Source organism: Arachis hypogaea, chromosome 9 (assembly GCF_003086295.3).
Source record: "Arachis hypogaea cultivar Tifrunner chromosome 9, arahy.Tifrunner.gnm2.J5K5, whole genome shotgun sequence".
NCBI lineage: Eukaryota > Viridiplantae > Streptophyta > Magnoliopsida > Fabales > Fabaceae > Arachis > Arachis hypogaea.
Genome location: NC_092044.1, coordinates 114,666,575 through 114,688,255, shown reverse-complemented (window position 1 = coordinate 114,688,255; position 21,681 = coordinate 114,666,575). Strand labels below are relative to the sequence as shown.

At 31.8% G+C, this 21,681-nt stretch overlaps 3 protein-coding genes across 3 annotated transcripts; all 3 read left to right on the top strand.

Moving 5' to 3' along the window:
* The first annotated feature begins 32 nt into the window (after positions 1 to 32).
* Positions 33 to 3,670, top strand: LOC112712203 (monooxygenase 2). Its single transcript, XM_025765023.3, has 6 exons — positions 33 to 398; positions 1,563 to 1,709; positions 1,984 to 2,040; positions 2,138 to 2,294; positions 2,416 to 2,644; positions 2,909 to 3,670. Exons 1-6 carry the CDS (start codon positions 310 to 312, stop codon positions 3,448 to 3,450), a joined length of 1,221 nt encoding a protein of 406 aa, XP_025620808.1. The 5' UTR covers positions 33 to 309; the 3' UTR covers positions 3,451 to 3,670.
* A 2,967-nt stretch (positions 3,671 to 6,637) lies between these two features.
* LOC112712202 (monooxygenase 2) lies at positions 6,638 to 9,753 on the top strand. The gene is made up of 6 exons (XM_025765022.3): positions 6,638 to 6,869; positions 6,953 to 7,099; positions 8,091 to 8,153; positions 8,239 to 8,404; positions 8,511 to 8,739; positions 9,120 to 9,753. Exons 1-6 carry the CDS (start codon positions 6,787 to 6,789, stop codon positions 9,671 to 9,673), a joined length of 1,242 nt encoding a protein of 413 aa, XP_025620807.1. The 5' UTR covers positions 6,638 to 6,786; the 3' UTR covers positions 9,674 to 9,753.
* Positions 9,754 to 15,700: 5,947 nt separating this feature from the next.
* On the top strand, positions 15,701 to 21,347 carry LOC112712201 (monooxygenase 2). The gene is made up of 6 exons (XM_025765021.2): positions 15,701 to 15,898; positions 15,971 to 16,117; positions 17,206 to 17,274; positions 17,395 to 17,563; positions 19,986 to 20,214; positions 20,295 to 21,347. Exons 1-6 carry the CDS (start codon positions 15,822 to 15,824, stop codon positions 20,867 to 20,869), a joined length of 1,266 nt encoding a protein of 421 aa, XP_025620806.1. The 5' UTR covers positions 15,701 to 15,821; the 3' UTR covers positions 20,870 to 21,347.
* Positions 21,348 to 21,681: the final 334 nt, after the last annotated feature.

Genomic DNA, 21,681 nt, shown 5'->3' with positions numbered 1-21,681 from the left:
ATAAACAATTGCATGTGTACAGATGGTTTGCCTCAAGAGTGATTACTCATTAGTGATAACAATTAATAGTAAAAAAAAATAATACGGATAAACTTAGAAGGCATTAAAATAAAAAAGGGTCGTTAGTGCTTACGTATGACCAGTCATCAGCAACAAATGAATTATGGGACATTTGTCCTTCGATAATCAATGTCATAATCATAGTCGTCATCATGTATTTCCAACCACACTACTTAAGTTCCCTGCATGTGATGTGTTCAATCATAACATTCACTTTAAAGTTTAAGTATTCTCCCCAAAAGCAAAAGCATGGAAACAACAACAGTGTTAATTGAAGAAGATATTGTGATTGTTGGTGCTGGAATTGCTGGCCTAACTGCTGCCTTAGGGCTTCACAGGTATCTTCCATCAAAATAATAGACTTTTGTATTATATTTAATCCATATGATGATTATAGCTTTAATTATTTTGTTGGTCTTTATAGTTTTATCAAATTTACAATTAGTTTCATATATTTTTTTTTCCTTTCGATTGAGTTCTTATACTATTTATAATTAAGTCTTTGAAAAGAAAAAAAAATATAGAAACTTAATTGAAAATTTAATAAAACTATAGGAATCAAGAGTTAAACCATGATTATATGTGATTGTGTACTAAAAATATAAACCTTTTTTGTACATAATTAATTTTTATAATGACCTACAAACATAGTCAAAAAAGAGTTAAGTTTTTCCTAAAGGTATTGGGCTAAAAGGATGGAATCCAAAAGATCACTTTGAGGAGTTGAATTTTTCTTCGGTGGGAACTATATTGGTGGAAATGGATTGGTTAGATTTGAAGTGTAAATGTGTCATCTAGTTAAAAGAAAATTAAACTAGATGTCCCTTCACTAATGTCACATGTCATGAGCTTTAGTTTAACGTGCTGTAATCAATTTATTACCTTTTCAATTGACAAGACTTGAGGTGACAGAAACACCTAAAGATATTTTGGAAAAAGCAGTAAACCAAATATCAGATTAAAAATTATTGGACAATAGATTTCCTCTTCATCATGGTTTTATACTATAAAAGGACTTCAAGCCATCTCTTCAAATCAGGATCATCTTCTTCTTCACTTTCACTACTTTTCACTTTCACCTTCACCTTCTTCTAGATCTTTCTGACTTTTGAAGCTAACAAGCTATAAAATTCATCTTTTTCTCTGCCCAAATTTTCTTTCATTGTTCTTCATTTCATTCACCACATTCACGAGTAAAAATTGGCGTTCTGGTGTTCCACCAGAACACTTGACAACCATTAACCAACCCCTTTCTATTTTAAACAAAGCTCATTCATCCTCTTGTGACATTAGTGAAGATCTCAACACTTGTTCTCCACCTCTATTTCTCATCATTAGTTCTTGTATTGCTTATTTGCCATTAATAAAAGTGTTTTTCCTCACAAGTTTACTTACCCCGAATTTCTCATCTTAACCATTATTTTTCACTTAATCTATTTTTCACGAAACCCACCCGAATCAATATGATTTAGAGATCATATAATATAAATTGTTTGATGCAGGTTGGGTATCCCAAGTTTGGTGCTAGAATCTTCAGATAAACTGAGAGCTACTGGTTTTGCTCTAGCAGTATGGAAGAATGCATGGAAGGCCTTGGATGCTGTTGGTGTTGCAAACACCCTCCGCTCCAAACATTCTCAACTTGAAGGGTAACTACCAACTAACTATTTTCTCATATCATACTTATTCGCATTGTCAATATGTGATCTTTGAGTTAATATTCAAATTGATCCCTGAAGTTAAAATGGTCCTTTAAGCAGGGACTAATACGAATACTAAGTTAGGAAACCAAATTGAGTAAATCGATTTTGATGACCAGATTGAGACTTGAATAATGTAACTTCAGGGACCAATCTGAATATTAACTCGTGATCTTTCAGGTTTGAATTAGTTAAACTGAATAAGAAGTTAATTTGTTTGCAGGAATGTGAATACTTCATTGATCACAGGGCAACAGACATCAACTGGTTCTTTCAAGAAGTGAGTACACTATATATGCTTTTTGTTTGATTATTATTATTCAGTTCTAGTTTAATCTGAGAAGTTTTCCATATGGAATGGTTTTCAATGGATGCAGTGAAAGTCGTTGTGTTAAAAGGCACTTAATGTTGGAAGCACTTGCCAGTGAGATTCCTAATGACAGAATCAGATACTTGTCAAAGGTTGTTGCTATTGAGGAATCTGGATTCTCTAAGATACTGCATCTTTCTGATGGAACAACCATCAAAACTAAGGTAACTAAAACAATGTGTTACATTTCATGACATATACATAACAAACAAGTTTTATGCAATGAATGCTAGTAAACCTTAACTGATCCATATAAATGGATGTTTGGTGTTTGCAACTGAATAGGTTTTGATTGGTTGTGATGGAGTGAACTCTGTGGTTACAAAGTGGTTAGGATTCAAGGAGGCCGCTTTCGCCGGAAGATCTGCAATCAGGGGATATACAGAGTACAAGAACAATCATGGGTTTGAGCCTAAGTTTATGCAGTTCTTCGGATACGGTTTTCGAACTGGGGTTATTCCTACTGATGAAAAGGGTGTTTATTGGTTTTTTACTTGGAATCATACCAATCAAGGTGATTCCTTTTTTTCAGCCCAGTAGAATTGTTTTAAGCTTCCTTATTTAAACTCATAAAACAAGCTAAAATATGTTAAAAAAAAAAGTGTTGTCTTGAACATAGATTCTTGCAAACCACTATGCACACTAACACTTGTTTAAGGAATAGTCCTTGAATCTTTTTTCAAAGTTGGTTTATTGTGGAAATTGTGATTACTTTGAACATTCATTTACAATGGTTATTAGCCTATGAGATTTAATATTATAGTTACCATTCTTGCAGAGAAAGATCAAGAACATGACCCAACTAAATTGAAGCAATTTGTGTTGGACAAGCTTGAGAAAATGCCAAGTGATGTAAGATCAGTCATAGAAAACACTGAGCTACATAGCTTCTTTTCGTCGCGACTTAGATATAGACCTCCATGGGAGCTCTTGTTTGGAAACATCAGCAAAGGCAACGTTTGTGTCGCCGGAGATGCATTCCATCCCATGACTCCTGATCTTGGCCAAGGCGGTTGTTCTGCATTGGAAGATGGTGTTGTTCTTGCAAGGTGCTTAGGTGACGTATTCTCCAAGAAACAAGGAACACAGCAATTGAAAGATGAACAACAATACAAGAGGATTGAGGAAGCTTTGAAGAAATATGCAAATGAGAGAAGATGGAGAGGCATTGATCTCATTAGCACTGCTTATATGATTGGTGTTTTTCAGCAGGGTGGTTCTAAATTGGTTGCTTTTTTGAGGGACAAATTCTTGGCTACATCCCTTGCTGGTTTGTTACTCAAGAAATCTGATTTTGATTGTGGAAAATTAGACGACTAATAATGAACCCAGAGAAATCTACCGAGAGAAATCTTTGACTCGAATCCATAACTTTTATGTGAATATAGAAAGATTATGTTATTTGAGCTCTAGTTTATTGGCGCTGTTTTATCACAACTTATGAAATCATTATCTTTTTTGTAAAATAACATGGATATCATAGTTGTTATGTTGTGTTTACCATGAACCAAATAAATTTGTGAATTGAGGGTTTGTTTTACATTTAAATAGTTGTTAATCTTAACCAAAGAGAAATAAATTTGACCCAAATAAATCATATTGGTGAATAATACTATATAGAGTATTGTATATTTGAATAGTTTTTATACGTAAAAAAAATAAATAGTACTGTATACTTGCAATGGATAGTACTAGACAAAACGATTACATGAGTTGTATCTTACATTAATATTTTATATGAAAAAATTTAAAATTCAGATAAAAATCATAGGCGAAAATTTCGAAAGAAATTCATTATATTCAAAATAAATAACACTATTTTTTTTACATTGTTACACACAGAAAAACGCTTATTATTTTTTGTGTGGAAGAGAGCTGAGTGCATCTCATAATGATGGGAGAAGAGATGAGTTTTTCATTGCTATAGTGTGATTCCGATTTGTTTCATTTTTTAAATCAACAATCACAAATCGGATGGTCCGATTTGTGTTTTTGAAAATAAAAAAAATTTTAATGTTGAAATCGGACCGTCTGATTTCTATTTTAAAAAATAAAAAAATTAAAAATACAAAACGGACCATGCGATTTGTAGTTTTTTTTTATCAAACAAATCGGACCCTTCGATTTGTACTTTATTTTTTTTTTTCAAACAAATCGGACCGTCCGATTTGAATAAAACACCATATAAAAAAAACACATAATCTTCCCATAACAATGTATTACACATATATTTATACAATATAAAAAAAATTAGCCACAAAAAAATTACAATTGCATATAGTGATTTTTGAATACCGATTTTTCTATACGAAAAAATTATAGAGCTATTATCCCCAAAAATATTTTCCGGGTAAAAACTCATACTATATCATTTTTAGGTATTATTCGCACCTCTTTCGGTGAGAAAAAATACACTAACTTTTTCTTTCTCTCCCTTGGTATTTTGAAACAAAGCAATCCTGCACTATTTATAAGGATACAACAGAGGAATAGATTTTTTCAATTTTTTTAATTAAAAAAATAAAATATAATTTTTTATTTTTTAATATTTTTTATATTTTTTAGTCTCATCTATAAAATATATAGTAAAAAAATTATATTTTATTCTCTTAAATTTTAAGTAAAATAAAAAATTGAGAGAATCCATTCTACATTATCCTTTAAAAGAGTTATTGTATATCTATCTATCTATCTATTTATCTATTTATAATTTATAAAGATTAATACTAATTTTTTATACAATAAATTTTAATCATTTTATTTTTTTAATAATGTCACATCAACACTTCTAAATATATGACAATATATGAAAATTAGTCAATCAATCATCTTTAAAAAAAATTAAAAAAAATTCTTATCTATTATTATTCATTGAAACATAAATTACTAATTAAATATAATAAATTTATAAATAAAGTATTATAATAATCATAATTATTAAAAAATCAGTTATAAATATTTAAAATGCACATTATTTGACTTATTTATACATATTATATAAGACTCTTATTACTATACTATTTGGTCTATTTATAAATTATATTATATACAATTTTTATTATTATTACTTCATTTTTTAATCTTTTATATAAATTATTAAAAATTACTCTAAATAAATTTAAATTTGGCATAATATTTTTTTGTTAGATATATTTAAATATATCATAATTATAAAATTAATTTATATTTTTATATTATATTTTTTATATTTTTATTTAAATTTATTTTTTTCTAACTTTTTTCTAATTATTTGTAAATAATGAAAAAAACAAAGATGTAGAGCAATAATTTTTCTTTAAAATATTCAACGGTCAAATACTGCACCTGTGTCCACAGTAAAGCCATCATATTTTGTTTTGAACAATAATGTTTTAGGAGTCAGCAATGAGAAGAAGCTAAATGACTAGATTCAATGCATGTTGATCACAAAATCTGTCCATAATATGGCTGCACTTCAAATTTGTTTTTGCCATCTTTGGATCTCTCGCCACTCTTACTAGCTTATCCATGAATATTCAAGTGAAAGTAAAAATGCAATAAATAATTAAATAGTGAATAATATATTAACATTGCCATGTAGTTTAGAATCATAACGGTAAAGTATTCAATTGCTCCTTACGTTTTGGTCGTGTGGTTCTTAAGGTTTAAAGTGTTTTATCTAAAAAAATTTCATTTAATTTGAATGTAATTTTACCGTGAGATTAAAATTAAATAATTAACAGAATGTCATACATGACAATAGTAGTTGATAATTTGAAAAACAAGTACAAGTTCTAGAGACACAAAATCAACCGTAGATGCATCAATTCATTTATTTATCATTTTTCTTACAATTTAAATGAAATATTTTTTATAAAACTAAGAAGAATGATAAATAAACGTATTAATGCATCCACGGTTGATTTTGTGTCTTTGGAACTTGTACTTATTCTCCAGATTATCGACCTTGTTCTTATAGTGCTGTCATGTAGGACATTCCGTTAATTATTTAACTTTGACCTCATGATGGAACTAATTCATTGAAGTTAAATTAAACTTTTGTTAGATTCAAATAGAACACTTTAAATCTTAAAGACCAAAATAAAATTATATCCAAACATAAGGGACCAATTTAGTACTTTACCAGAATCATAATATTATATATATGTTATGCTACGTGTATACTAAACTTAGCTACTAAAATTAGCTATTAGTATAAAATACATGTTGAAATATAAATACACATTAAAAATAAATTAAACTACACATATATTTATACACAAATATATTAGTAGCTGATTTTAGTGACTAATTTTACTGTACAAATAGTATTTTTTGTATATATATATATAATTGGTAAGGTCACGTATATGATGACTCAAAAATATGCATAGTTTAAATAAATCACCTTGATTATTTTATAAATCACAAAAATTACATGATGCTTCAATATTTGTTTTTAGTGACAGATATACTCTGTGAGTCTTGAAGCAAATAAAAAAGAATCACGGCACCTTTAATCTTAAATAAGCACAACCGTCACCACTCACCATGTTTGACCAAAAGCACTTATAAAAACAAGTGTACCCACATATATAAATAACGATATAATAATTAGAAGCACACATCCAATAATAAGAGATAATACACACATCAAAGATTAAGGCCTATTAAGAAATGGAAACAACAACAATAGTTAAAGATATTGTGATTGTGGGTGCTGGTGTTTCTGGCCTTACAACTGCCTTAGGATTTCAAAGGTACAATATACTATACTTTTATGTATTCAAATGTGTATTTAAATTTCCAAGATTTACTTTACTAATACACATGTAATTTGCAGGTTGGGTATCCCAAGTTTGGTGTTAGAATCTTCAGATAAATTGAGAGCCACTGGTTTTGCTCTATTAACATGGAAGAATGCATGGAAGGCTTTGGAAGCTGTTGGTGTTGCACACATCCTTCGCCCCAAACATGTTCAGCTTCATGGGTAATAAACCCTATTATGAACTAAGAGTAAACAAATAATAGAATAAACACTCAAATTGATTTCACATTACATAATTTGGTTTTTAAGAAATTTTTATTCTCCAGAGAGAATTATTCTCGTTGGACAGATTATTGGTCCCTCTGTCTTTTCGTGCTTCTAATCAAATTTTGATATGCATGTTGGATAAATAAATTTTTAATAGAATAAATGACCATTTGTATCTATGAAAGATGAAAACATTGACATATGTATTCATATTAAATCGAAACTAAACTTGTATCCACGCAAGATGTTTTTTGTGTGACAAAAATACCGTCTTTGGAGGGTTGGAGTGCCACATAGGGTACTTTTGTCACACGAAGAGCATCTTGCATGGGTACAAGTTTAGTTTCGATATAATATGAGTACATATGTCAGTGTTTTCAGGGGCGGAGTTAGAGTAATTCTTAGGAGGGGGCCAACATAAAAGTATAATATTAGAAGAAAAAAAAATTAGAATTAAGTGGGGGGCTAATATAAAAATTAATGACCTTTATACATTAAAATTTTTTATTTAGGGGGGCCATTGCCCCCCTTCTCTAATACTTGCCTTCGCCCCTGAGTGTTTTCATCTTTTAATCTTTTATGGATACAAATGGTCATTTATTCATTTTTAATAAATTTTAGGGTTTAGCCAAGTTTATCATTAGTAAAAAATTTTTAAAAGTTTTTATTTAATAAATGTAAAACAAATGCATTGAAAACTTAAATTTTTTAATTTTCAATAAAAAAAATTCTTAAAGCACGAAATAAATAACCCTAAATTTTATTATAAAACAATTAGGTCTAAAGAATACACTCTAAGATGGAACGACTAATTTGTCCGATAAGAATAACTTTTTAGAGAATAAAAGTTAGTTGGAAATCAAAGTATTTGATATGAAATTCTTTGGGATTAGTTTGGTGTTTACTTGAAATTTATAATACTAATGTGTGTATTGGATTACTGCAGGAATGTGACTACTTCATTGATCACAGGGCAACAAACATCAACTGTTTCATTCAAGGGAAAGGAGTAAGTACACTCTATAATGATATATAGATTAATTTCACTATAATCACTTTTGTTCATTGAATATATTTTGTTTTATTTTATGCAGTGGAGCCTCTGAAACCAGATGCATTAAAAGGGAATTATTGTTGGAAGCACTTGCCAATGAGCTTCCAAGTGGAACCATTAGGTACTTGTCAAAGGTTGTTGCTATTGAGGAATCTGGTTTCTCTAAGATTCTCCATCTTGCTGATGGATCATCCATCAAAACCAAGGTAAGAAATTATTCATTTAACCAACCAATTTGTTATGAAAAATATATTACACAATGCAAGTTAGTAAAGTTTAACATATGATAGATAATTGTTTGTATCTTTAAAGGTATTGATTGGTTGTGATGGAGTGAACTCGGTGGTGGCAAGGTGGTTAGGCTTCAAGGCGGCGGCTTTCGTGGGGAGATCGGCGATCAGGGGATGTACAGAGTTGAAGAACAATCATGGGTTTGAGCACAAGTTCATGCAATTCTTTGGAGATGATTTTAGAGCTGGTGCTATTCCTATTGATGACAAGACCCTTTATTGGTTCTTCACTTGGACACCATCCCCCCAAGGTGATAATCTCTTTTGCATTAATCATTTTATTCAAAAAACATAAGTTCATAAGTTTGTATTCCTTATAGAATCCTGATTTTTATAAAGATTTTAAAGTTTGACTTTGATTCAATGGGACAATAAGTATTTGACTTGTCACGCAAGCATTTAACCTATCAGTGATTCTGAAAATCGGACTGAACAGGTCAATTTGATCTGATTAATAAAAAATTAGTCACTAAATTGGATTGATTTGTGGGTAAAAATCAGTGGTTAGCAAACTAGTAAAATATTAAAAAAATCGATCAAAAAATTAAAAAATTAGTTGAACCAATATGATTTTTTAATGGTTAATTTGGTTCAAAATAATAAAACACTAAAAGGTATAATATTATTTCAGGGAAAGAGATGGAAGATAACCCAGCAAAATTGAAGCAATTTGTGTTAGAGAAGCTTGAGAAGTTGCCAAGTGATATTAGAAGAGTGATAGAAAACACAGAGTTACATAGCTTTATGTCATCTCCATTGAGATATAGACATCCATGGCAGCTCTTGTTTGGAAACATCAGCAAAGGGAATGTGTGTGTTGCCGGAGATGCACTCCATCCGATGACGCCGGACCTCGGCCAAGGTGGTTGCTCTGCTTTGGAAGATGGTGTTGTTCTAGCAAGGTGCCTAGGTGAGGCATTATTATCACTCTCCAATAATGAAGAGGGAGAGGAACAAGAATATAAGAGGATTGAGGAGGCTTTGAAGAAATATGCAAATGAGAGGAGATGGAGAAGCATTGATCTTGTTACAAGTGCCTATGTTGTTGGTACTATTCAAGAGGGTGGTGGTGGTTCTAAATTGGTTTCTTTTTTTAGGGACAAGTTTTTGGCTCCATTTCTTGCTGGCTTGGTGTTGAAGAAATCTGATTTTGATTGTGGGAAACTAAAGGAGGACTACAATTGATGAAAATCAAGTGAAACAATTGTCTTTGTAAAATGGTTAATTACAAGTGAGAATAATACTATTAAGGTTCAAATGTTCAATTACTCCTTAGAAAATGTTGGGGACTAAAATTTGAAATTCATAGTTTTTCCTTTTTTTTAAATTTTAGTTTTGCATTCATTAATTACCACTAAAATAAATGTATAATATTATATTTAATAAGTATAGTTATAGATGTTAAATATATAAAAATATAGAGTGAATTTTACTCAACTGTTTTTTAATTAAAGAGTTAGTTATTTCTTATGTCATGTCAAATAGTTATTGGATAAAATAGATTATGTCATTATGTCTAATTTGTTTGGGTATTTTGATTTCGAAAATATACTGAGTTAAACTGCATTTGGTTCCTCTTAACTAAGTGGAGTTAGCATTTAGGTGATTTATTAAGTTTTAGATAACTTAGGTGGTTTATAAGAGTGTGAATCTCTTGGAATTGGTAATTGTAATCTATCTTAACTAGAGTAGGATAACTTATGTGGTTTACAAGAGTGTGAATCTTTTAGAATTGGTAATTGTAATCTATCTTAATTAAAGTATAAATTCTACCATTATTCCGATGGAGACTGGATGTAAGTCACATTACACTTCGTGGCCAAATTAGAATATATCGAAGCGTCACTCTTCTATTTCTCTATTTTCTACACTTTTTGTTCTACATATTTAGGCGAAAAAATCACAAATAATTTCCTGATTTATTATTTCACTACATAATCTGTAAAAGTGATTCCTTGATTCAATTTTCTATTTTTAACTTACTTAGTTTAGAATCTTCAAAACGTATAGTTTGCGTTAACGGTGTATTATTGTATTATAAAAATTAAAATCAAATAATATATAATTTAGATTTTGTACATTCAATTTAAAATCTATTATTTAAAATATAAACTTTTATATTCAAAGAGGATAATACTTTAAGCCTAATTCATTTATCTAATAATGCTCAAAATCCATATCAATTGGAACTAACAAGAACATATTAATTTAATAACCATTAGCATTGCATTTACATGTACCATAGATAAGCAAAATGAAGGTTCAAATAAACAATGAAAAAACCTAAACCTGCTAAGAACTAGTGAATTTAGTACCAACTTTGATTCCTTCAAAAATAGCATGCTTTTGCGAACTTAGAAATTCATAATTATAATCATAATTATTATTGTGTTTATTGATATAATATAAAAATTATTATAAAAATTATGAAATTAAAAGAAGGAAAACTTATTTATTTTAATATTCTATTCTTTTAAAATTGATTCCACTATTGATATAGAATGAGAAAGTGAAGTTGTGAATTGTTCTACAGCTGAAAACGAATAAGCAACAAAAAAAAAAAGAATTTGTATATAAGAGTAAAAAAAATTAGCAAAATCAGTAAGAGCATTACATTTTTTATTAATCGAAATCTTCATTCTATTCTTAAAAAAGTGTGAAACAGCAATAACACTGACAATTTAAAAATCAGACAAATCAAATAAAAGAGTCGTGTTCTTAAAGAGGTGAAATTTCATAATCTTTATCAATAAAACTACAAATATAAAACCATGTTAATCGTCAACAAGAGGTTAGAAGTTGAGAGATCCACCTAATACCTTGGAGAGGAGGGTGAGAGATATCTATTTATGTTATCGTATTTTTTTTTTCAACAATGTGCAAGAGACCCTCCATATTATAACGGAATAAAAATACTTCTTGATTGAATAATAGCTAAATTTTGATAAAAATAAGAATTTTTATTTTAATAAATAAATATTTTTACGAAAAATTATCGATTTAAATTTTTTTGATATATCTTGTTTATAGTGTAAACGATATGACATTGCGTATATCTCGTCTACACTGTAAACTAGATATGACACGTTAACATGACACGTGTATATCTTATTTACACTGTAAACGGGATATGTACAATGTCATCTCGTTTACACTGTAAACGAGATATGGCCCGTATGCGTCTATATATAGAAGTTGTTTATAGCTTAGTTCCGGGCTCCAATTTGACTTTATCAACATCTTTCTCCCCTCTTTTAACCCTTTCCGACTATACCTTTGACCCAAGCGATGATGGCACGCCAAGTGGAAAATGACAGAGACATAAACAAGCTGAACGAGACAACACATTACACCGGGGCGGCCGACTTCCAGGTTAGTTTCGTTATGGTTGTTAAATTTAATGATGTTGCCATTGTTAGGGTAGTCATGAAGATCTAGAACGTTGGTATATGAGTTAGGAGTCAGGTTTGTAGGCCGAATTTAGAACTCTATCCGCTTGTGCTAGGTTGGTATGACATAAATATTATTAGTTTGGAACTCTGTTATTCCTGTGCTATGTTGTTAGTAGTTATAATGTTATAGTTCGAATTTGCCTATTATCGAATATGTAATGTAGAGACATGTGTAGGCTAGAAAGTTGAAATACTGTATTCTTAAGGCTAAAATATTTTTGTTTGTCATTCTTCAGAGGCCTCGCCTCCTACTGTCCCTGCGAGTTAGCTGTACTTTACCTCCACCGGACGCCATCGTCCCGTATCTAGCTGAGGCCGGATTCGGCAACACCGTGCCCTCAGGGATTTACCTTTCACAATTCTCTGATTTCGGCACTGGTGGAGCGATGGCGTCCAGAGACGCACAAATTTCATCTCCCGTGGGGTGAGGTCACTATCATCCTGCAGGACGTGGCATACCATCTTGGCCTACGCGCACACGGTAACCCCGTCGGGGGTGCCTCCGTGACTTTGATAGGTGGTACCATACGGAGACGTGGGCGTTGGTGGAGCAGCTCCTTGGCGCCAGGACTCCCGTGGCAGCACAGCAGGCGGCGCAGAGGAAGGAGTCGTTCACGCTGAAGCTTGTATGGCTATGGTATCGTGTCCGCCAGATGCCCTAGACAGACAATCCCAAGACCCTCCGACAGTACGCCAAATGTTATATCATGTTACTGATCAGAGGGTATCTGATGACGGACAAGTCCAATAATCTGGTGCACCTTTGTTGGCTACCGTTGCTTCGGGACTTTACGGAGTGTAGAGCGTTTTTCTGGGGCTCAGCTGTGCTGGCCTGGATGTATCAGTCCTTTTCTTTGGCGGCTCAGCGGGGCATCACGGATATCGCTGGCTGCACTCCGTTGTTGATGTCCTGGATCTATCAGAGATTTTTCCAATGGTGTCACCAGATAGAGGGGTCTACCAGTATTCGCTGGTTGCGAGGTGAAAAATGTCTTTTTATGCATTTGAGTTAAATAATTTTGTCAAATCTTTTGGTATGTTACTTAACGAACCGTATATGCTCTCCTGCGATGTGTTAGGTTGGTTGGATTGCTACAGTAGAGCAGGGATCAGCATGTGGCCAGAGGGATGCCACCCATTATCATCGGAGCTTAGGGCGGTCTTGATGGCCTGAGATCTGTCCGATATAACTAGTAAGGCGTCTTGTGGGGTGACGTGGCGTCTCAAATTAGTAAGAAAGAACGACTATGACTCAGTGCTCTCAGACTCAACAATGAAAAAAGCAATTGGCAGTATATTGATGTTCCCGTCTTGCGCCACTGTTATAAGCAACACTCTACCATACTTGTCATACAGATGCATGCCGTCTACAGAGACAAATGGCTTGCAATGCTTGAAGGCCTCGACACATGACGGCAAAGTCTAAAATACTTTGTCGAACATGCATTAGTTGCGCACCATGAGGTGTCCTTCGTAGTACGGTTTGACGTGTAGGTCACATATGGTGCCGGAAAAACAGCTCTGCAGTGTCTGAAACAGTTTCGCCATCTTGTTGTACGACTCTTCCCAATTACTGTAGATCCGTGCAATTGCATTCTGCTTTGTTATCCACACCTTTCTGTATGAGGGTTTGAAGTGATAGCTTGCTTGGACCGCAGCTTGCAAGACCGGGATACTCACAAACGGGTAGGACTGAATAAAGGGTAAGATGACTTTGCAGATGAGACTGCTATCTAACTTTCGATGGTCTTGAGACATGATAGGTGCCAGACAGCTGTGTGGTCCACCAAACCTCCGAACCTCCCTAATCACAACAAAAAATTTATTCTTACACAACATCTATAACCAAAATAAAATATCATACAAAACTACTGAAATTCACAATTAAACTTGAACTTACCAGTATCCGAGATTCTGACGAAGGGTCACACAGAGGCTCCATTGACACCGACTGTCGGCTTGACGGCACTGCACATGGTACTTTAATCGGTCGGACTTGATCACCCGGTACTCAGCATTCATGCGAATACTGTAGTTCTTCATACCTTGAAGCACCGCCTCTCGGCTTCTGAACCTGTGTCTGACCCGAAACTCCACACTGCCGTCTAGGTTGTAATCCATTCCACAGGTGTCACAAATCAGGATCCTCTCATGCATGGCGTCCAGATCTAGACTGTGATAGTGACTTGGCATAGCCGATAGCGCCGGAATCGGGTGAGGTGGAGGCAGCACATGGCGTGGCACAGCCCCTGCAGGTGTCTCCGGCACAAACTCATCCCCACCGCCACTATCGGAAGACCCACTGTCCCCACTGTCTGCCACGTAATCCTCATCCGAATCCTCCTCACCCTCCTCTGCCTCATGCTCCGGAATCACGACATGAATGGGCGGTGGTGCGAGAGGTCGGTCGTCCTGCACATAGGTTTCGTGTGCGAAACCCCCACTACCACCGTGACCCACCTCGGCAGACAGCTCCATTACCTGTTCACACATGATCCTCCCATGAATGTCAATCATCAGTCGCACATGCTCGTCCTCGTGAAGTCGGAATAGTCGAAACCGAAATACTCCATTTTCCATGGGTGCCAACAACCTATACGCCACCCTTCCAATTTCCCTCGCTTGTGTCCCACCGAACTTGCTCAATATCAAACTCTTCAAATCCGACAACATTCCACACACTGAGTGTGAAACAATATCGGATCATGACATTCAAATGTCATCCCATTGTGCGCCATTTCTCATACGACAATTTGGATAAAGAAGCACAACTATGAATAGATTGTTACTGGCCATTTAACTTTGTTTTTGAGACAAAAAAAGATAGTGAAAGGACATAAAATGTGTGTAAATAATACCAAGAATTACACATCATTTCATAGATGGTGAATATTTGTCTTTTATATATATATATATATATATATATATATATATATATATATATATCGTTTACAGTGTAAACGAGAGATACACGTGTCAGTCTGACTTGTCATATCTCGTTTATACTTTAAACGAGATACATGAAAAATCATCTCGTTTATAATGTAAATGAAATGTGACAATCAAATTTAAATTCGTAAATACTCGTAAAAATATTTATTTCAATAAATATTATACTTATTATATTTAATAAAATAAAAAATTTCAAAAATAATGGTCCGTGATACTTTTCAATGTTCCTGAACACGATACACAGCACGTGTCGATTATTCACCTTACCCTGTCAAGAAAGTGAACAAACAAAAACTATAACAATAATGAGATCACTCTTCTATCTTTTTTGTCCTCTCTTTGCAGTTGTCTGAATCAACACGACGTTCAAGAGATTCATATGATGCTCCGCTCTCTGTTTCAAGTTTGGATTGGTACTAAAAAGTTTACTATTTCAACAAAACATTAAATAAAACAAATAAGAAATTAAAGTCTAAATTTACTTAATTAATAATTAATCTACTATTTTACTGACATCATGAAGAAAACTGCTACTAATAATAAGAAAATGAAATAATGGTACTATTATATATAGGCAACTACTCCTATGAAGATGCCAAAAACATCTTTTTATGATGATCTTTGTTTAAAAAGTGTAACTTATTTGTTTAGCAACACTTTAAATAAAGATAACACTTTTACTTTAAATAAAATCAAACCCTACAATCTATCATCTAATGGTCAAAATGAAATATCTTCATATGATGACAATCATAAAATCTTCATTGGAGTAGCCACCTTATATATATGCATGTGAATTCAAGGCACTATTATTATTGGTCCTACTCCTGTATTATATTATGTATATATATACGTATGTATTAAGCAAGCGCTTCATTACACATACACAAGCACCTTAGAATAGTGAAAATTTCAGATAAGATCGAATAATGGAGATGATAGTTGAGGACATTGTGATTGTAGGAGCAGGAATTGCTGGCCTTGCAACATCCTTAGGACTTCACAGGTATCATCTTCATTCTAATTAATTCAAATTAAACACTATAATAAGTTTAATTAATTGATTAATTATTATTAGGTTGGGTGTGGCAAGTTTGGTGTTAGAATCATCGGAGAAGTTGAGAGTTTATGGCTTTGGACTCACAACATGGACTAATGCTTGGAAGGCCTTGGATGCTCTCGGCATTGGAGACATCCTACGCCACCAACACCTACGTCTAACCAAGTAACCATGCACGCAATCATAAGATGATTTGATATGTTTGGTTAAATTGATTATATAATAATATCTACATTTTAAATTTTTAACTTATTTTCATATAAAATTATAAACTATTATTTTTTAACTTGGACTATTTATAACCAGTTTGACGGATTAAACGGTTTGGACTAATTTATTTTTTTTATTTTCTAAAAAATACTTGTGTATTGATTTTAATGTAAAATTATGCTTGCCTCCATATTAAAATAAAAATTATCTTACTAAATTTGGCGTCAAAATTTTATTTTATTAAATTTAATCTTATACAATAATAAACTTTTTTTTATTAAATTTTATCCAAAAAAAGATAAATATATATATAAAATCAATTTAATTAAAAAAAACATTGCGTGATACTATTCAATTACAAAATTTATTTACTTAAAGTTTATTCTTCATTTTTTAGTGAATTATTGAATAATTTTATACTACATATATATTTTGGTAATTGATTCTCAAACACAAATTGGTTCAAAAATTAGTTGAAATAATAAAATATTTTATATTTCTATCTATTTAACCAAATACTTTACTGTTATTATTATAGATCAATAATTTTTGTTTTTATATTAAATAATTGAATAATTATTAGGATATAAAATATACAATAGGGATATGCATATTTTCTTCAATAAATATAATTCATGAAAAATATGTTTCACTATTTCGAATACTCGAATAAAAATCTTTTTTATTAGAAGATAATTTATTTATCATATTGATTAATTTCAAGTTTATTACTATATGTATTTAATTTATAAAAAAATAGATTAACAATCACATTAATATTTATTAATATACTAATATTAATTATTTAATATTTTTATAATATTTAATTTTATATACTTTGATATATTTATTAATTTTTTTGTTATTTTCATGTACTATATGTTGTCTCCTATGACTTTGTTACGTTGTCCAATTTTCTTGCTTTTTCAGATGTAATTGTTTTTAAGAATTATTGATATGAACATGAATCGTTATTTTATCTACATTATTGTGATCTAGGTTTTAATTTCTTTTGTGCTAATTCTTGATCAATGGGATTGCAGGAGTGTTACGACTTCTTTGATTATGGGTCAAGAAACATCAACTACCTCTTTGAGGGGCACAGCAAAGCAGTTACGATAATAAGTTTATAGTAAACAAAATATCAAATTAAATTAAAGTAAATAAATACCATACTAATTATGTCAAGTGATACATAAAGTTTATTTTATTCTTAATTATTATGCATGCAGTTGCGGAGACATTGAAGTTCGTTGTGTTCTAAGACAGTTAATGGTGGAAGCACTTGCCAATGAGCTTCCAAGTGGAACAGTCAGATATTCCTCAAAGCTCATTGCAATAGAAGATTCTGGATTCTCCAAGATACTTCATCTTCAAGATGGAACAACCATCAAAACAAAGGTATGTTATATACGGTGTAAAATATGGATTTGGAATTTAGAATTTAATTTAGAGTTAAATTTTAAAGTGGTCTCTGAACTTACAATCGAGCTTTACGGTCGTCCCTAAAATTACAATGATCTCAATATTGTCCCTGAATTTAACAAAGGTGACTCATAGTCGTCCCTAAAACATTTTCCGGAAAATATCCTTTATCGGCGTGATGACGTGTACTGAAAGGCACCACGGTGGATAGGTGACGTGACTGATATCGTTATTTGACTCAATTTAGTCCCTGAAGTGGTTTATAACCCTAATTTCCAATTTAAATTTCATCTGTATCCACCATTAAAAGTCACTCTCTTTCTTCTTCTCTGCTCTCTGTCTTCTTCTTCTTCTCCGCCACATCTCCTTCAACCACATCTCCTTCTTCTTCTTCCACTATTAGAAGACACTATTTTGTCATCTTCTATTTCCTTCCTCCTTTTCTCACCTTTCTTCTCTCGCTCTCTCTGTAAGTACTCTAAACCCTAAACCCTTTTCTTCTTTTTCCATTTTCTAATTTTCCAAAATTTCGTAGTTTTATTTATATTTCGCCCAAGCTTCCTAGTTCACTTGGAACCCTATCATTGTTTCTGACCATGCAGCACATCTTGATCAATTAGATCATTCTGAGGAAGCTAAAATTCTGGTCTTTGAGGTCACTTCCAAGCTTGAATCTTAAAACAGAGAGCTTGCTCTTTTCTGCTGTAAAGTGCTTGAGTCACACTCCAAGCAAGGCTCACCGAAAGGTTTTGATGTTGCTTATTGTTACATGAACCAATTTTTTGTAGTTCTTCCTCTATTTACATAAAACGTAGGACTTTGGAGTATATATGGTTAGTGGTTTGTGTGCAATGGATAGGTCTCGTGAAACCGAGGATTTGGTTGAGAATTTGAGAGACAATGGGTGGAGCAATTGACCCTTCAGCTTTTGAATTGAAATCCATTATGTATGGTTATGGGAGGCTGGAGTTGTTCCATGATTTGCGGAGAGTTGTGGATCAAATGATTTGAGGTGGCTTTGAGATTTGACATTGTTTGCGCCAATATGGTTCTTTCAATTTTTGGCACTCATGGTGAGCACATGGAAATGGTTTCCTGGCTTAAGAAGATGAGAAGCTCAGGCATCTCATTCAACTCCTCAATCGACAATGACAACTTATTCAGGAGGTAATCGACAGTGAAAATGATTTCCAAACTTAAGGAGTTACTGGATTCTTATATGAGAGGTAATGGTTTCGGATTCCTCGGAGGCTAAATTGAATTTGCATGGATGACATTTGGGTTCATCTTATTTGATTATGCTAATTTGGTTGAAGAAGATATGGCAGAGAAAAAAAAGAAGGAGAGCAAAGAAGAAGAAAAAGATAGTAACTTCTAATGGTGGATACAGATGGAACTCAAATTAGGGACTAGGGTTATAAACCACTTCAGGAACTAAATTGAGTCAAATAACGATAAAAGCCACATCACCATTCACCGTGGTCTCTCTCAATACACGTCATCACGCCGTTAAGGAATATTCTCTGAAAAATGCTTCAAGGACGTCCATGAGTCACATTTGTTAAATTCAACAATATTGAGGCCATTGTATGTTTAAGGACGACCATGAGACTTATTGTAAGTTCGGGGACCACTTTGAGATTTAACTCTTAATTTTATGTGAAGTTGAGAGTTTGATAATTTTGACGTGGGCCAATTTGAGTAAACAGTTTAATTACATTTTTTTGAAAAAAATAGCTTAATTAAGTTTTTTTTTAAATAGTTTGAACAATAAATGCTTATATTAAAAATAACTTATAAATAAATTATTTTGTATTTTAATTTTTTTTGTTCTAAAATGTGTTTATTTTAAAAAAAGTGATAAAAAAAAGCTTTTTATTATGAGAGAAATAATTTTTTTAACTTCTCTATAAGTACTTAAATAACTTCTTAGAAAACTAGAATTTGATTTTGAAAATTGTACTCAATATTAATACTACTACTTTTCATGAGTCAAAAATTTCAAAAAATAACTTTTAAAGCTGTACGTGAATTTTCAATTTCACATGAAAATAACTGTACGTGAATCTTCTCTTATTTAAATTGTTATCTAATAATTTTAAAGTTTAATTTGGATGATCATTCACTCATGTGGTCAATGTAAAAAATAGTTATTTTACTTATATAACGTTAAGTAATTGAATATATGTATATATTGATTGTACATCAAGATTAAATTCTAAACATGAAGAATAACAGTTTTCAATTATCAATTTTGCATAAAAATTACATATAAATCCCCGCCATATGATTACTCATTGACTGTAAATAAAATTCAGATAAGTTTTTAATCCATCTGATATGATGTCAAGTTCATAGCAAGAATGATTGACACTTGATTTGTGAATGAGAATTGAAGGTATTGATAGGGTGCGATGGTATAAAGTCGGTGGTTGCAAAGTGGTTAGGGTTGAGGGGAACCTCTTTCACAGGCAGATATTGTGTGAGGGGTTGTGTTAATAATAATCATGGCCATGGGCTTCAACTCAGTTTCATGCATTTCTTTGGGAAAGGCTTTCGTTCTGGTTTTCTCCCCTGTGATCACAAAACCGTTTACTGGTTTTTGACTTGGACTCCAAATAACCAAGGTCAATTATATACTTTACTCTTTCTCTTTCTTCATTCCCAAATAGCAGTATGCTCATCATTTAATTAATTTAACAAACAGAATTGGAGATGGCAAAGAGCCCAAATAAAATGAAGCAATTTGTGTTGAGCAAGCTTGAGAAAGCACCAAGTGATATTAGAAGAATCATAGAAAAAACAGAAGCAGAAGATATATTCACAGCTGCATTGAAATATAGACCTCAATGGGAGCTTATAAGAGGAAACATTAGCAAAGGTAATGTTTGTGTTGCTGGAGATGCATTTCACCCAATGGCCCCTGACCTTGGCCAAGGTGGTTGCTGTTCCTTAGAAGATGCTGTTGTTTTGGCCAGGTGTGTTGCTCAGGTCTTCAACAGAAAGAATAATGATTATGATAATAATATTATTGAAGAAGAAAAAGAAAAGGATCTTTACAAAAGAGTTGAGGCTGCATTGGAGAAATATGCAAATGAGAGAAAATGGAGAAGCATTGATATTAGTGTTACATCTTTGGTGGTGGGTTTTATTCAGCAGGGTGATTTGGATTTTGTGTCCCATTTAAGGGACAAATATTTGGCTTCATTTTTAGCTCATTTGATGGTCAACAAGTCAGATTTTGACTGTGGCAGACTAAACATTGTCACCCCTTACTCTTAGCTAGTGTTTGTTCTTTGAGATTAATACTCAGTATTATATTTGGTAAAAAATTATAACTAAAATTTTAATTATGAAATACAAAATTTTAATCTTTTATGGTTAAAAAGTAAAAATATAAAAGACTAAATTTTTTTAGAATAGATATTAAAACTTTAATATTATTTCTAAAATAAAATCTTTATTTAATTTTTTAAATTTAATTCTATCTTCTTAATTTTTATATTTATTTTAAATTAAACATAATACTGAAACATAATTTAGTCTAATCTATTAAACATTAAACACAATATAAAAATTTAATTTAGTCTCGATTTCTCTTCCAAATGTAACATTAAAGAGATACATGAATAATGTGAAAAAATATGCAATTATTTTTTTATTTTTAGTATAATATAGTGGTGTGATTTTGAACTTGTTTAATCAAATTAAAAAGTGTATCTAATTTATGATATTTTAACAATGATGGTATTTAATTGAATTTAGCTGTCCATGTGTACCAATGTAAGTTTGAGTTTAATCGAAGTTATTATCATTATATTTGCTGTTCATAACATGTCTTAAATTATAAAGTAAAGTTTAATAAAGACATAAAGTTTATCTTAAAGGATGATTTTACTGGATACCCAACTTCTTTAAAAAATCGAACACGACGAAAGGGATCAATTTGTACTTATCTAAATAAGTAACTGCCTCTCTAAATCTCTCTTATTATTTGTATCTTATTTAGAAGATAAAATCTCAATAAACTTCTATAATATAAGAAAAGATAAAACTACTCCAATAAATATAATTATCTACCATACTATAAATAC